This window comes from Melanerpes formicivorus, unplaced genomic scaffold (assembly GCF_026170545.1).
Source record: "Melanerpes formicivorus ecotype bairdi unplaced genomic scaffold, bMelFor1.0.p_v2 SCAF_243, whole genome shotgun sequence".
In the NCBI taxonomy this organism is placed as follows: domain Eukaryota; kingdom Metazoa; phylum Chordata; class Aves; order Piciformes; family Picidae; genus Melanerpes; species Melanerpes formicivorus.
The window spans coordinates 183,423-199,770 of NW_027142595.1; the positions used below are offsets into that span (position 1 = coordinate 183,423).

Below are 16,348 nucleotides of genomic sequence, written 5' to 3' on the forward strand. Positions count from 1 at the left end.
GGAAGGCAAATGGGGAATGGAGACTGACCGTGGACTACTGGGGCCTGAATGAAGTGACTCCTCCAATCAGCGCTGCCATGCCAGACATGCTGGAGCTCCAGTATGAGCTGGAATTGAAGGGGGCCAAGTGGTATGCCACAAGTGACATTGCTAATGCCTTTTTCTCCATCCCCATTGCAGAAGAATGCAGGCCACAGTTTACTTTCACCTGGAGGGGAGGACAGTACCAATGGAATGAGTTGCCTCAGGGCTGGGTCCATAGCTCAACCATCTGCCATGAGGTGATCCAGACTGCCTTAGAGAAAGGTGGAGCCCCTGAGCATCTGCAGTTAATTAATGACATCATTGTATGGGGTGAGACAGCAGAGGAAGTTTACCAGAAGGGTAAGAGGATAATCGACATCCTGCTAGAGGCTGGCTTGGCCATCAAGAGAAGCAAGGTCCAAGGGCCTACTAGGGAGATCCAGTTCCTGGGTGTTCAATGGCAGGATGGCTGTCGCCACATCCCTCAGGAGATGGTGAACAGGGTAGCCACTATGGTGCAACCCAGGAACAAGAAAGAGACACAGTCCTTTTTGGGGCTTGTGGGCTTCTGGAAAATGCACATTCCCAGGTACAGTCAAATTGTGAAACCTCTCTTCCATGTAACAAGGAAGAAAAATGATTTTGTGTAGGGACCTGAGCAGCAGGTGGCATTTGATCAGGTAAAACGAGAGGTGGTCCATGCTGTACACTGCGACCGGTGAGAATGGTCCTATGTGGAGCTTGTGGCAGAAGGTTGCTGCTGAAACAAGGGGCAGGCCCCTAGGTTTCTGGAGGAAGGGCTAAAAAGGCTGTGAGGCCAACTACAGCATGACAGAGAAGGAAATCCTAGCTGCCTATGAGGGTGTCCAGGCTGCCTCTGAGGTCATTGGGACTGAGTCACCTCTATTTCTAGCTCCAAGGTTTCCAGTCCTGACCTGGATGTTCTAAGGGAGAGGATCAGCCCCACATCATGCCACAGATGCCACCTGGAGCAAGTGGATGGCCCTGATAACTCAGCGAGCTCAGATAGGGAGCTTCAAATGCCCTGGCACAGTGGAAGTTATCCCCAACAGGCCAGAGGGTGCTGACTTGGGAATGCCACCAGGCCAGACAGTGAGCTGTGCTGAGGAGGCTCCCCCATACAATGATCTCCCTGACAACGAGAAGGGCTATGCTCTATTTACAGATGGGTCCTGCTGGCTTGTAGGAAGCAAGCGGAGATGGAAGGCAGCTGTCTGGAGCTCAACAAGGCAAGTGGCAGAAGCAAGGGATGGAGAAGGCGAATCCAGTCAGTACACAGAGGTAAAAGCTGTCCAGCTGGCCCTGGATATAGCAGAACGAGAGAACTGGCCAGTGCTGTACCTCTACACTGACTCCTGGATGGTAGCCAATGCCTTGTGGGGGTGGCTGAAGGAATGGAGGAGGAACGAGAGGCAGAGAAAAGGGAAGCCTGTTTGGGCCGCTGACCTGTGGCAAGACATCGCTGCCCACCTGGACAGGCTGCCAACAAAGGCACGGCACATGGCTGCACACATCCCCAAGAGCAGAGCTACAGAGGAGCACAAGCACAACCACCAAGCAGATCTGGCTGCTAAAATCTCCCAAATAGACTTGGACTGGGAACACAAGGGTGAGCTGTTCTTAGCTTGCTGGGCCCATGACACTTCTGGCCACCAAGGGAGAGATGCCACATCCCGGTGGGCTGGGGACAGATCAGTGGACATCTCCATGGAGGCCATCTCACAGGTCATCCATGACTGTGACATCTGTGCTGCCATCAAGCAGGCCAAGTGCATGAAGCCTCTGTGGTATGGGTCGAAATATAAATATGGAGAGGCCTGGCAGATCGACTACATCACCCTTCCTCGGTCTCACAGCAGCAAACATCACCTACTGACCATGGTGGAGGAAAGTACAGGGTGGCTGGAAACCTACCCAGCACCTCATGCCACTGCCTGCAACACCATCCTGGGCCTAGAGAGACTTGTCCTGTGGAGACACAGCATCCCCAGGAGGATTGAATGGGACAATGGAAGCCACTTCAAGAACCATCTCCTAAGGGATTGGGCAAAGGAACATGGGGTTGAGTGGATTTACCACATCCCATACCATGCACCAGCTGCAGGGAAGGTCGAGAGCTATACTGGCTTGCTAAGGACCACCCTAAAAGCCATGGGACCTTTAGGAAATGGGAAAGACACCTAGCTCAAGCCACTTGGTTAGTGAACAGCAGAGGATCTGTGAACCGAGCTGGTCCTGCCCAGTCCGACCTGCTGCAAACAGAGGATGGAGATGGAGTTGCTGTGATTGCTGAGAAGAACCTGCTGGGGAAGTCGGTGTGGGTTTCCCCTGCTGCTGGTGAAGGCAAACCAACCCGAGAGGTGGTCTCTGCTGAGGGGCCTGGTTAAGGCTCTCAGTTAAGGCTCAAACCACCACACTTGCTTTGGAAAAAAGTCAACCAGAAAAGGCCATGGTGAAGATCTCTGCTCTTCCAGTCCTCTGGAATAGGACTGCAGGTACAGGATCAGCTTCCCAGGGAGGAGTGAAACTGGTTGCAGAAATAGCTGCTCAGGAGGGAATGGCTCCAGGCATGGTCTTTTCCTCAGAAGGAGGAGTGGGCACAGCACTGAACACAAGCTGCTGTGTTTCCATGGATCAGAGAGGAAGGACATCCATAGACATGGGTGAGAGATGGGAACAAAGCAGGATTGTGCAGGAAGGAGGAGCCAGCACAAATTCTGCACCATGAGGGTAGTGGAATACCGGAACAGGTTGCCCAGGGAGGTAGTTGTGATCCTATCCCTGGAGATATTGAAGGTGAGGCTTGACAGTGCTCTGGGCAACCTGATCTAGTTGAGGATGTGTGGCCGGTTGACGTTGCCCCCTTAAGAAAGGGAATATGGTGGACGGAAGTTGGTAAACGGAAGGAATAGTCTAAACTAATTTCATTGGACGAGTGGGAGGAAGCACTTCTGAGCTGGGACTATACTGGACATTTCCAGCACTTCTCAGTCAGTCTTGCTTCCGCCTCTTCTTCAGGCAACAGCTTTCTGTCCTGGGCTTTCTGCCAAGGCTCCGGCCTTGAGAGAAAAACAGATAACAGGCCTGTATTAACTCTTTTCCAATTAACACAAACTGCTTCTAACATTTTTTTTTCTTTCCTCTCTTTTCTCTCTCTTCCTATCCCACTCTGGGGAAAGGGGGGAGAGAGGGGAGAGCGGAGGTGGGGAACCCCCTCTGTCCAGAGGGGGGTCACTCTCATTTCTGTGTTACTCTGTTGTATATCTTTGTATATATTGTAGATATTGTAAATTTGTAAATAATCCCCTGCAAACCCTACATCGCTTTGTAAATATAGCTCCACTGCTTTGCTAATTCAGCTTGCGAGTTTTTTTTCCTTTCCCTTCAATTTTTTTTCCCTTTTACTTTACAAGGGGGAAGGGAAGAGGCTTCTCAGCCTTGCCCTTCCACCCACCACATTTTTTTTTTTTATTGGCGTACCCAACGTGCGGCAGATAATTAGTTCAGTTTATTATTTGATTGATTTAGTGTTTTCTAGCTGAATTAGCAAACATGAAGGTATTGTGGTTTGTGGAGCGATTATTCTTTTCAATTTTTGGGGCTCTGGTTTACAGATATTGTTTGGGTTTGATTTTGGATTACCTGGGTAAATATTTGGTGCGGACAATTTATATGTGGGTTATGTATAGAGTTAAATTATGGTATGGAAAATGTATTAATTTATTATGGCCAGTGAGATACAGGAATGTTACCTCCACCACTCTCCCAATTGAGATAAAGAGTTTTAAGATTCCGCCTGAGGAGACAGTAACTTTAGGTGATGCCTGGGATCCAAAGGTGATTTATTTCATGTGTATAATCCTGCTTTCAGTGATAATTAATGTGTATCTGCTGGTTTCTTTACGGCGAGAGAGAAAGGTGTCCAGGGCTTGTTTTGTTATTAAAACTAGATCAAAAAGAAAACGCCGTGGCTCTCGGTCAGTCCCAGAGTCATCTAGTGACGAGGACTGTGGAGAACCAGTGTCAGTTAAAAAGAAGGCTAAAAAGTTAATTGGTAAAGCAGCTCTAAATGACTTTGCTGATTCTAGCAAGCAGCCAAGGGCATCGGCTGGTATCAACATGGCGCCTACTCCTTCTCCTACTCCTTCTTCTTCTTCTTCTCCGTCAGCCAGTAATGGAGCAACGTCACTTCCACCCACTCCCTCAGTGGGACCGGAAGTCACTGCCCCAGCAGCTGATTTATCTCAGGACCTGTCAGCTTCCATTAAGGTGGCTGTAAATTCAAACACAGCTCCAGTTAAGGTGGCTCCTTTAAAGACTAGAAGTGGAAAGGCCCAAGATGGAGAAGAAGAGGTGGAGACTGATCCTGGTGAGGGGCCCTCTACTCTAAAAGATCCTGCTCAGGAGGAAGAGAAGGTTTGTTTTAAAGATCTTGCTAACCTAGTGAGATCAAAGCAGGATAGAGATGAAGCCAGGAAAGCAGCTGGCAAAGGTGGTTCTCAGCTTAAAGAGATCCTTAGGAGAATGACAGCAGGATTTTATGGGCAAAGAATCCAGGGAGATGAAGATGAAGATGATATTACGGACTGTTCGTCACCACGGGAAGAATTGAGAAATGTCCGTAAAGATTTCACCAGGGCAGATAAGGAGCCAGTTCTAGCTTGGCTTAGTAGGTGTTATGATACAGGTGCTTCAGCTCTAACAGTTGGAGACAAGTCAGCAGCTCAGTTAGGAACTCTCTCAAGGGACAATGGAATAGATAGACATCTAGGCGAAGCTCTCGGTAAGGTTAATCTGTGGATACGCCTTTTAATAGCGGTTGCCCTGAGATACCCTTCCCGAGATGACCTTCCATGGAATCCTAAACCCTGGACTACCATAGATGAGGGAATTAAGCGCTTGAGAGAATTTGCTGTTAGAGAGCTACTCTATGGTGAACATGAAACTCTGAATCCTGATGACATTCCTGTGGGTATTGGTCTTGCTAAAAAGATCATCAAACTTGCTCCTTCTAATTATGCAAACATTCTGGCAAGCAGAATTGTGTCAAGAAGTTATGGTGGAGCTTCCCCCACGGTTGGCCAATTCAGTGATCAAATGAGACAATTGGAGGATAGCATGACACGTGGTTCTTTGGTTTCAGCCATTGAAACTCTGTCTGGAAAAATTGAGAATTGCATGAGAGAGTTAAAAGATGAATTTAGAAATTCCATATCCCAATTGGCACAAAGGGATAATTTCAATTCTCCCTCCAGGTGGGTACAAGTTTCATCTGTGAGGAATACACGTCCTCCAAGGAGGTCATTCCAAAACAGGACATTCCAAAATAGGTCATTCCAAAACAGACCACCAAGGCAATCACGTAGAACTATTTGGATAACTCTGCGTGATCAGTTTGGTGAGAACATGAACCGCTGGGATGGCCAACCAACTTCTAATCTTTTCAGGAGACTGAGGGAATTGCAAAGTGGCAGAACCCAAGGTAGCAATACCAGAAGGGTAGCTGTTACTTCCACAGTTCCCCAGAACAACCCTAGTAGCTCCAACAGTGGCTCCAATTATAACATGCAAAGTTATAACCCTGCACAATATGTGCAATGCACATGTGCGCATGTTCCCCATAACTAGGGGTGCCCTGCCTCCCGCCAGGGGGAGGAGAGGGATAACAGAGATAATAGAATCTATTGGGATGTGTACATCCAGTGGCCTGGCACTTCACAATTTCGGAAGTACAGGGCCTTGGTTGACACAGGAGCTCAGTGCACCATAATACCATCAAATTATCAGGGATCAGAGTCTATAACTATTCTGGGAGTCACTGGTGGATCTCAAGAGTTAAGTAAGGTAGAGGTTAATATAAGTTTAACTGGTAAACAATGGAGGAAGCATACAGTTGTGACCGGACCTGACGCACCTTGTATTTTGGGAATTGATTTTTTGAGAGAAGGGCGTTTCAAGGACCCTAGAGGTTACAAATGGGCTTTTGGAGTAGCTTCAATAGAAATTGATGGACAAAAATTGAAGCTATCTGCCAGACCTGAACTTTCTGATGAATCTGCAGTTGTGGGACAACATAAGATACAGGACATTAAATTGCCGGTTGCTTCTCAGACTGTGCATCACAGACAATACAGAACCAACCGTGACTCTTTGTTGCCCATTCAGAATCTGATTCGTCAGTTGGAAAGTCAGAAAGTCATCAGCAAAACTCATTCACCTTTCAACAGTCCAGTGTGGCCTGTGCGGAAGCAGAATGGAGACTGGCGTCTGACGGTAGACTATCGAGCCCTGAATGAAGTAACACCACCTATGAGTGCAGCAGTACCAGACATGATGGAGCTACAGTATGAGCTGGAATCCAAAGAGGCCAAATGGTATGCTACCATAGACATTGCTAATGCATTTTTCTCTATTCCCATAGCAGAGGAATGCAGGCCTCAGTTTGCTTTCACCTGGAGAGGAATCCAGTACACTTTCAACAGGCTGCCAATGGGCTGGATCCACAGCTCAAGCATCTGTCATGCAGTGATCCACGATGCTCTGGAGAAAGGCGGTGCTCCAGAACACATCCAGTTCATCGATGACATCATCGTCTGGGGTAAAACTGCTGAGGAAGTCTTCAAGAAAGGTAACAAAATCATTGACATTCTTCTGAATGCAGGTTTTGCCATCAAACGAGACAAGGTGAAAGGACCTACCACAGAGATTCAATTTCTGGGAGTGAAGTGGCAGGATGGACGCCGACACATTCCAGTGGATGTGGTAAATAGAGTCTCTACCATGGCAAGTCCCACAAACAAGCAAGAGACCCTACGTTTCTTGGGGATAGTGGGATTTTGGAGACTGCACATTCCTGGATACAGTCAGATTGTGAAACCTCTGTATGATGTGACTCGAAAGAGAAACCATTTCCACTGGGGACCTGAACAACAAGCAGCCTTTGACCAGATAAAACAAGAGGTGATTCAAGCAATGGGTCTGGGACCTGTCCGAGATGGTCCAGACATTAAGAACATTTTGTACACGGCTGCAAGTGACAATGGTCCAACCTGGTGCTTGTGGCAAAAAGCTCCAGGTGAGACACGTGGACGACCTCTTGGTTTCTGGAGTCGAGGTTACAGAGGTTCAGAGGCTAACTATACTCCAACAGAGAAAGAAATCTTAGCTGCCTATGAAGGAGTAAAAGCATCTTCTGAAGTGATTGGAACTGAATCACAACTTCTTCTAGCTCCCAGATTACCAGTTTTGAATTGGATGTTCAAAGGCAAAGGATCCACACCACATCATGCCACAGACTCAACCTGGTCTAAGTGGATGGCTCTGATAACACAGAGAGCTCGAATGGGAAATCTTGAAAGACCTGGTCTAGTGGAGGTGATCTCAAGTTGGCCTGAAGGCATCAACTGTGCTAAACCTCCAGAAGAGAAAGTAACTCGTGCTGAGGAAGCTCCTCCTTATAATGACCTTTCTGATGATGAAAAGAAATATGCTTTGTTCACAGACGGTTCCTGTCGTCTTGTTGGAAACAAGCGAAGGTGGAAGTCTGCAGTGTGGAGTCCAACACGCCGAGTTGCAGAGGCGAAAGATGGAGAAGGAGAATCCAGTCAGTTCGCAGAGGTAAAAGCTGTCCAGCTAGCTCTCGACGTAGCTGAACGTGAGAGATGGCCAAAGCTTTATCTCTACACCGACTCATGGATGGTAGCCAATGCTCTATGGGGTTGGCTAAAGAACTGGAAGAAGAGTGGTTGGCAGAGGAAAGGAAAACCCATTTGGGCAGCCAACCTATGGCAGGACATTGCTGATCGAATCGAGAGAATTCCAGTGAAAGTGAGACACATCGATGCTCACATTCCTAAGAGCAAAGCTACTGAGGAACAGCAACACAACCACCAGGCAGATCTAGCTGCAAGAGTTTCTCAAGTAGACGTGGACTCTAATCTTGATCTTGACTGGAAACACCGAGGTGAGATATTCTTAGCTCGGTGGGCTCACGATTCGTCAGGACATCAAGGCAGAGATGCAACATACCAATGGGCTCGTGACAGATCCATAGACATTTCCATGGATGCTATCACACAAGTCATCCATGACTGTGACATTTGTGCTGCTATTAAGCAGGCAAAACGACTTAAGCCCTTGTGGTATGGTGACAGATGGTCCAAGTACAAGTATGGTGAAGCTTGGCAGATTGACTACATCACTCTACCACGTTCTCGTTCTGGTAAGCAATATGTGCTTACTATGGTAGAGGCAAACACTGGATGGTTGGAAACTTATCCAGTTCCACATGCAACTGCACGCAACACCATTCTTGGTCTGGAGAGACAGATCCTGTGGAGACACGGAACTCCGGAGAGGATTGAGTCAGACAACGGAACTCATTTCAAGAACAACCTTGTAAAGAACTGGGCAAAAGAGCACGGTATTGAGTGGATATTCCACATTCCCTACTATGCACCAGCTTCAGGGAAGATTGAACGCTACAATGGTTTGTTGAAGACCACTCTCAAAGCCATGGGAGGTGGATCTTTGAAAAACTGGGAGAAACATTTAGCACAAGCAACCTGGCTGGTAAATAGTAGAGGTTCAGTGAACCGAGCTGGACCTGCACATTCAGATTTGCTACGGAAAGTAGAGGGTGATAGAGTTCCTGTTGTTAGAGAAAAGAATCTGTTAGGTAAAACTGTTTGGGTATTTTCACCCTCAGGAGAGGCTAAACCTGTCCGAGGGGTGGTTTCAGCTGAAGGTCCAGGTCACACTTATTGGGTAATGCAAGAGAATGGTGAAATTCAGTGTATTCCACAAAGAAATTTAACTTTAGCTGAAAGAGGTTAATTTCAAACTGTTGTATAGCTACATCGCGTCCAAAGGAAGAATCAACGAGGAATCTGCGGTGCACGAACCCTGAGATCCCTGAGAGCCCTGAGTCAACTAAGAGACCCTGAGAATCCCTGTTTCCCTTTTCTTCGCTTCATCAGTGAAGAAATGAACTGTTTTCCATTTTTCTCATTTTCTGATTTTCTTGGACTTTTGAATCATCTACATCTGAGCATAGCCGGAATGGACTATGAACTTTACTCACGAACTGTAAATATCATTTTGGATTGGATGGACAGTATGAACAGCCAATGAAATTGTTTAGAAGGGGTGGATTGTGGCCGGTTGACGTTGCCCCCTTAAGAAAGGGAATATGGTGGACGGAAGTTGGTAAACGGAAGGAATAGTCTAAACTAATTTCATTGGACGAGTGGGAGGAAGCACTTCTGAGCTGGGACTATACTGGACATTTCCAGCACTTCTCAGTCAGTCTTGCTTCCGCCTCTTCTTCAGGCAACAGCTTTCTGTCCTGGGCTTTCTGCCAAGGCTCCGGCCTTGAGAGAAAAACAGATAACAGGCCTGTATTAACTCTTTTCCAATTAACACAAACTGCTTCTAACATTTTTTTTTCTTTCCTCTCTTTTCTCTCTCTTCCTATCCCACTCTGGGGAAAGGGGGGAGAGAGGGGAGAGCGGAGGTGGGGAACCCCCTCTGTCCAGAGGGGGGTCACTCTCATTTCTGTGTTACTCTGTTGTATATCTTTGTATATATTGTAGATATTGTAAATTTGTAAATAATCCCCTGCAAACCCTACATCGCTTTGTAAATATAGCTCCACTGCTTTGCTAATTCAGCTTGCGAGTTTTTTTTCCTTTCCCTTCAATTTTTTTTCCCTTTTACTTTACAAGGGGGAAGGGAAGAGGCTTCTCAGCCTTGCCCTTCCACCCACCACAGGATGTCACTGGGAAGGCTGGATAAGATAAACTTTGGAGGTCCCTTCCAGCCCAGCCCATTCTGTGATCAGTGAGATATGGGAACCAAGCAGATGCTGCATGAAGTGCAGAAGGAAGACACCACCTGGGGCTTCTCAGAGCTCTAGGCCTGGCTATGGTTGTGGATTCCTGCCTTGGGCTTCAGTCTCAAGAAGTTGGTTGGAGCAATAACCCTGAGCTTGTTCCCCTTTGTTTGCATGGCTGTTAGAGTGCAGGGCATGTGTGAGTGCTGGTCTGCTTGAGGGAGCAGAACAGGGGACAGCAAGGACCTCTCTGGGAAGAGCTGGGGCAAAGGTCACCTTCAAGAGCAGGCCCTAAGCCTCTGTATTCTCCTAAGCTCCCATTTCAATGACCAGGCCTAAGGCCTGTCTGCATTTCATAGAGCAATACTGAGCAAGAGTTTACTGAGGTTCTTCTCCCTATTCCAAATGTCCTGGGATGGAACAAACCCTGCACACAGGGAAGAAGGCCAACTGCAGATGGATTGTGGCAGGAGAAAAGTGGCCAGACACAGGAATTGTCCTCTCCCAGACTCAACACTGCTGTGGCCACATCTGGATTCCTGGTATCTGGGTGCAGAGTTCAGAAGTCCAAAGGGGAAGCCAGGAACTGGGGAGGCTGCAGAGGAGATTTTCCAGGATGGGGATTGACATCTCTATGGAGAGGCTGAGTGCTTGGCTGCTTCAGCCTGCTGAATGGAGGCTCAGGGCACTGACAGAGCAGTGTGCACATGGCTGAAAGGTGGTTTCAGAGAGGATGGAGATCTTCTGGAGAGTGGAAAGAGATCAAAACCTTCAGAAAGTGCAGCTTGGAAGGTTGAGAGTGGAGATGAGGCCAAAGAAATGTCCCTCAAAGCGCAGAGCTGCTATGCATGAGGCCATCCAGAGGTGTTGGGAAATAGCAGGGAGAGCTGAGACAGCTCAGGGAAGGGATGGAAATGGCAGGGGGAGAGCTGGCTGGGGAAGCAAGATTGGTGTCAGCAGCCTGAAGAGAAAGAGTTAAAGGCATGGGACAGTGTAGGAGAGGCTGCAGTGGGGATGGCCAAGGGCTCTGGCAAGCCTGAGAGGCCAAACAGGACCAAGGTCTTTGTCCACTTGGCTCTGGCAGTTGCCTCTGCCACCAAGGCCTGTGAGGAGAAACTTGGCTTTGAGGCTTTGAGGTTCTTCTAGTCCAAGGGCAGTGGTCAGGGTTTGGCTTTATGCTTCATAGAACAAAGGCATACTTTTCTGCCCTGTACTTTGCCTTTGTCTCCCTGCAATCCTGGCCTCTAACGAGCTGCTCTAACGAGTCCCTGGGGAGCCTTTGTCAGTAACAAGCCTCAGTGAGGCCAATCAATGCTTCAAGGTACTTTGGAGTTTTCTTCTGCCTTGGACTTCTTGAGAGGCTTCTTGGCAGTACCTTGGCAGAGTCTCCTGGCAGTACCTGAGGATGATGTAATCAGCCCCAAATACTCCATGGGGCTCATTAAATACTGCTGAAGCTCTAATTATTGCCAAGGTTTCTGCAGCTAATTGGAGAGGATTTTATTGCACAAAGCATCTGATAAAAATGATTTCACAGGGTGAATCATAGCCCTGACCCACAGGTGAGGGACAGGATCTGCCTTGCCAGGGACTGGGGGTCAGGGCTTGGCCCTTTGGATCAATGAAACCCCTCCAAGTTTCCTCAGGAGCGGAGCCACCTTTAGCTGCTTGTCCTGACCTGTCAGCACTGCCTCAGTTCTCTGCTCTCACCACAGCCTGGAGATGCTTCAGTGCCTCCTGTGATGCTTCCCTTGCATCCACTCTGCCCTGCTCTAACCAGACCCTGGGGACCCTTTCCCAGTATGCTTCACTGGGACCCATTAAGAGTAGAAGAAACTTCAGAGTTTGAATCTGACTTTGACTTCTGGAGAGGTTTCATCAGCTTCCTCTCAGTCCCTGGGGTTTACAGGGCACCAAAAGCCACCAGAAGAGTCATTAAAACACCTTGGGCTCGTCATTTGCTGCCCTATTGGGCTGGACTCCTGGGCTGGAAGGAACTGCTGGCAAGCAGGCAGTACTTCAGGAGACAGTTCTGGCCAGGAGCAGAACTGCACAGCAGGGCTGAGAACACTGCCAGAGGATCTCAGGGACATGAGGAAGGCAGAGAGAGCTTCAAGGTGGCCAGGACTGGGAGGGTGACTGAGAACTCACTGGAGGAGAAGACACTGCAGTCACTGATACAGTGAGGCTGTGGGTGCAGGACACTGCAGCTGTAGCTCCTGGAGGCATCTTCATCTCAGCAGCTGACACTCAGCTGAAGGCTCCTGGAGTGTGCACACAGAAGGAGAATGAAAGCCCTTCAGTTCCAGCCTGTGAGCAGCAGTGAGCAGAGCTGGGTAAGGAGAAGGCTTCACCCCCAGCCCCTCTGCTTTTCTCTCTTCCCTTCAGTGTCTCTGCAGCACTGCAGGCCTGGTCCCTGTTTCTCCACCTCTCCATGGGTGTGGTGGTTTTAGGCAATGCCTTTAAAATTCAGTTACAGATTTGAGCAGAAAAGTAGAAACAAAATAAATAGATCACTCTTGGGTGTGAAAAGAAAAAGAAAAGATTATTCTAAACAAATTCATTGGATAAATATCTGGAACCAGAGGAGCTGTACCATAACAATTCTCTCTCTTCTCTTCTGAACTCAGCTGTTTTGCTTCGCTGGGGAGAGATCACCTGCTTTGGCTGGCCTTGGCTAAGTCTAACCCACTGCTTTTTTTCTCTCTTCACTCCTCTTTTCTCTCTTGGAACAGGGGGATAGGGGATAGGGGCAGTGGAACAGGTGCCCTGGTCTATGACCAGAGGGGTGTCATGTCATTTGCTAATTGTAAATCCCTGTCTAATATTGTCACTCCTGGATGTTTTGTACCTGTTCATTGCATTCCATGGTAGAGTGTAGCTCTTGCTTGTCCATAAAGCTTCATTTGCTTCTGACTGAGCTGCTCTGGCAAAGATAATGCTGGGGGGAAATTTCAACCCACTATAATGGGACTCTTGTTCTCAGGGATTGGGCTGTTGGTCACTTTCTGTTCTGACTCCAAAGGAATCTTCATGGCAATTCTGGGTCCCAGCTGCATGTGAAGCTGTAATGAACTCTGCCATGGGTTGGTAGTGATGGGACTGAGCTGATCCACTCTTCATGCAGCTCAGGAAGGGAGGTTACGATGAGGCTGAGAGAAGTGTGCCCTAACTTGTCACTTCCTTTCCCTCCTTGGACAGGTCTCCATGGCCAGAGGCAGCAGATGGCCAACAGCAGCTCCATCACCCACTTCCTCCTCCTGCCATTCCCAGGCACAAGGCAGCTGCAGCTCCTGCACTTCTGCCTCTTCCTGGCCATCTACCTGGCTGCCCTGCTGGGCAATGGCCTCATCATCACCACCATAGCCTGGGACCACCACCTCCACACCCCCATGTACTTCTTCCTCCTCAACCTCGCCCTCACTGACCTGGGATGCATCTCTACCACTGTGCCAAAATCCATGGCCAATTCCCTGAGGGACACCAGGGACATCTCTTATGCAGGATGTGCTGCCCAGGTCTTTCTCTTTCCCTTTTTCATTTCAGCAGAGATTTATCTCCTCACCACCATGTCCTACGATCGCTATGTTGCCATCTGCAGACCCCTGCACTATGAGACCCTTCTGGGCAGCAGAGTTTGTGTCCACATCGCTGCAGCTGCCTGGGCCTGTGGATTTCTCTATGCTCTGCTGCACACAGCAAATACATTTTCCTTGCCCCTCTGCCAGGGCAATGCTGTGGACCAGTTCTTCTGTGAAATCCCCCAGATTCTCAAGCTCTCCTGCTCAACATCCTACTTCAGGGAACTTTGGCTTCTAGTGCTTGGTTTGTCCTTAGCATTTGGCTGTTTCATGTTCCTTGTGGTGTCCTATGTGCAGATCTTCAGGGCAGTGCTGAGGATCCCCTCTCAGCAGGGACACCACAAAGCCTTTTTCACCTGCCTCCCTCACCTGGCTGTGGTCTCCGTGTGTATCAGCACTGGCTTCATTGCAAACCTGAAGCCTTCCTCCATCTCCTCCCCATACCTGGACCTGGTGGTGTCAGTTCTGTACTCAGTGGTGCCTCCAGCAGTGAACCCTCTCATCTACAGCCTGAGGAACCAGGAGCTCAAGGCTGCCCTCAGCCAACTGATCCCTGGATACTTTCAGAAGCAATAAACTCTTTGTCTTCTCTTGCAGAGCAGTTCTGATGTTATTCAGTGCAGTCCCAGCCTGGCTGCCCGAGTTGTGGCTGCTGCTGGTGGTGTTCCCCTTGTGAGAATGTTGTTCCCACACAAATGTCTTTCTTCAGACCATTTCTAGTTCAGTGTTGTCCTCTGTGCTGTGACACAGAGGCTGCAGACATGAGGAGCTGTGCTCCCTGGGTGTTCAACAATAAAGTACCCTGCTTCTCTGTTTTCCTTCCTCTTGAGTTGCTTGTCTGAGTTGCTTCCTCCAAGGCTTCTGTGGAGCTGCAGGGCAGTGCCTGTGTGCAGAGGTGCAGGGGCAGAGTCCCAGCACAGCAGCAGTGCCAGCGAGCCCCAGAGCTTGGGCTCTTCTCAGCTGCTCTTTCTGCCCTTCCACCCTCTCCTGCTGAGCCTCTGTGCTGGGGCAAGGCCTAAGTGCTCTGGCAGCTTGGGCACTGTGCTGCTGTGTGGCAGTGCTGGGACTGCAGGTAGGGGCAGGCCAGGGCTGCTCCTGGTACAGAGCTGTGCTCCAGAGCAGCACTGCCATCAGAACAGGAGGTCTCCTCATGCCTTCATACCCCAACCCCCTCCCATTACACACTGCACCTACTCAGAGTCCAAACTGGATACCCTGACCCTCTTCCAGTATAGACTCAGCCCAAACATGGTTCCTTTAACCCCTCCCACTATAGATGTGGCCTCGTCCCAATACAAGCTAGCTCATATTTTCTTCTTCCTCTAAAGTCTGGGTCCCATCCCAGCACAGAATCTATACCCTGGCTCCCTTCCCAGTACTGAATGCATCCATCCCAGTACAAACTGCACACCCTCATGACCTCCCAGTACAGTCTGGGCTCTGTCCCAGTCCAAACAGGATCCCTTTAATCCCTCCAAATTTACTTTGGGCCTCATCTCAGTAAAACCTTAATCCTCTCATCACTTCCAGTACAGGCTGGACCCTGTCACAGTCACAACTCCATACCCTAATCACATCGGAGTCCAGTCTGGGACATCTCCCAGTTCAAACTGGGTACCATTAACATCACCAAGTTCCACCCCATGCCTGTCCCAGTACAAACTGATTCCACTCATCCCATCCTTTGCTGTTTCATATTTTTGTCAGTGCTATAGACAGAGGGATGGAGACACCATCAGCAAGTGTGCAGATGGCACCAAGCTGAGTGGTGCTGTTGAGATGCCAGAGGGACAGGATGGCATCCAGAGGCACTTGGACAAGCTGGAGAGGTGGTACCCAGGTGACCCTCATGAGGTTCAACAAGAGCAAGAGCAGGGTCCTGCAGCTGGGCTGGAACAGTCCCCACTATCAATACAGGCTGGGGGAGGAGGAGATAGAAAGCAGCAATGAGGAAAAGTACTTTGGGGTGGTGGTGATGGTGAAGCTGGCCAGGAGCAGGCAGTGTGAGCTTGCAGCACAGAAGGCCAAGGGCAGCCTGGGCTGCATTCAAAGCAGCATGGCCAGAGATAGAGAGAGAGGATCCTGCCACTTTATGATGCTCTGTTGAGACCTCCCCTGGAGTACTGCATCCACCTATGAAGTCTCAACACAGGAAGGACATGGAGCTGATGGAGCAGGTCCAGAGGAGTGACACAGAAATTATCAGGGACTTGGGGCAGCTCTGCTATGAGGACAGGCTGAAGGAGCTGGGGTTGATCAAACTGGAGAAGAGAAGGCTCTGGGGAGACCTAGTAGCTTCTTTCCAATGTCTGAAGTATACTGGATGGAGAGAGACTGTTTGCAAAGGCCTGCAGGGACAGGACCGGGGCAATGGCTTCAAACTAGAGCAGAGCAGATTGAGATTGAATGTGAGGAACAAGTCTGCACAGTGAGGGTAGTGGAACACTGGAACAGGTTGCCCGGGGAGGTGGTTGAGGCCCCATCCCTCCAGATATTCAAGGTGAGGCCAACAGGGCTGTGGGCAACCTGATCTAGTTGAGGATGACCCATTATGTCTGCAGGGGATTGGACTGGATGACTTTTGGAGGTCCCTTCCAACTCAGACCATTCTGTGATTGGCCCCTGATGCCTCCTAGTAAAGTCTTGGACACCTCCCTGTAAGAGCTGACCCCATGGTCTCTCCCAGTAACACTGGGCCTTGTCCCAGTACACTCTGAAAACCTAATCCTCTCCCAGTACAGACTGGGCCCTTCCTGTCCAAACTGGATCCCTGCAGTCTGGGGCTGCCCAGGTCAGGAGAGACAGAGATCTGCTAGAGAGAGTCCAACAGAGGAAGGGACTTGAACATCTCTGTTGCCAAGCCACTATCCATTATTGACCTGGAGTCCTG

The 16,348-nt window shown here is 49.2% G+C and overlaps 1 protein-coding gene across 1 annotated transcript in view; it reads left to right on the forward strand.

The window, feature by feature from the left end:
- The first annotated feature begins 13,101 nt into the window (after positions 1 to 13,101).
- LOC137458438 (olfactory receptor 14A16-like) overlaps positions 13,102 to 16,348 on the forward strand; it is a 33,968-nt gene continuing 30,721 nt past the window's right edge. The window contains exon 1 of the mRNA XM_068169910.1: positions 13,102 to 13,992. Coding sequence (XP_068026011.1) covers positions 13,102 to 13,992 — 891 coding nt within the window. The remainder of the gene's footprint in view (positions 13,993 to 16,348) is intronic.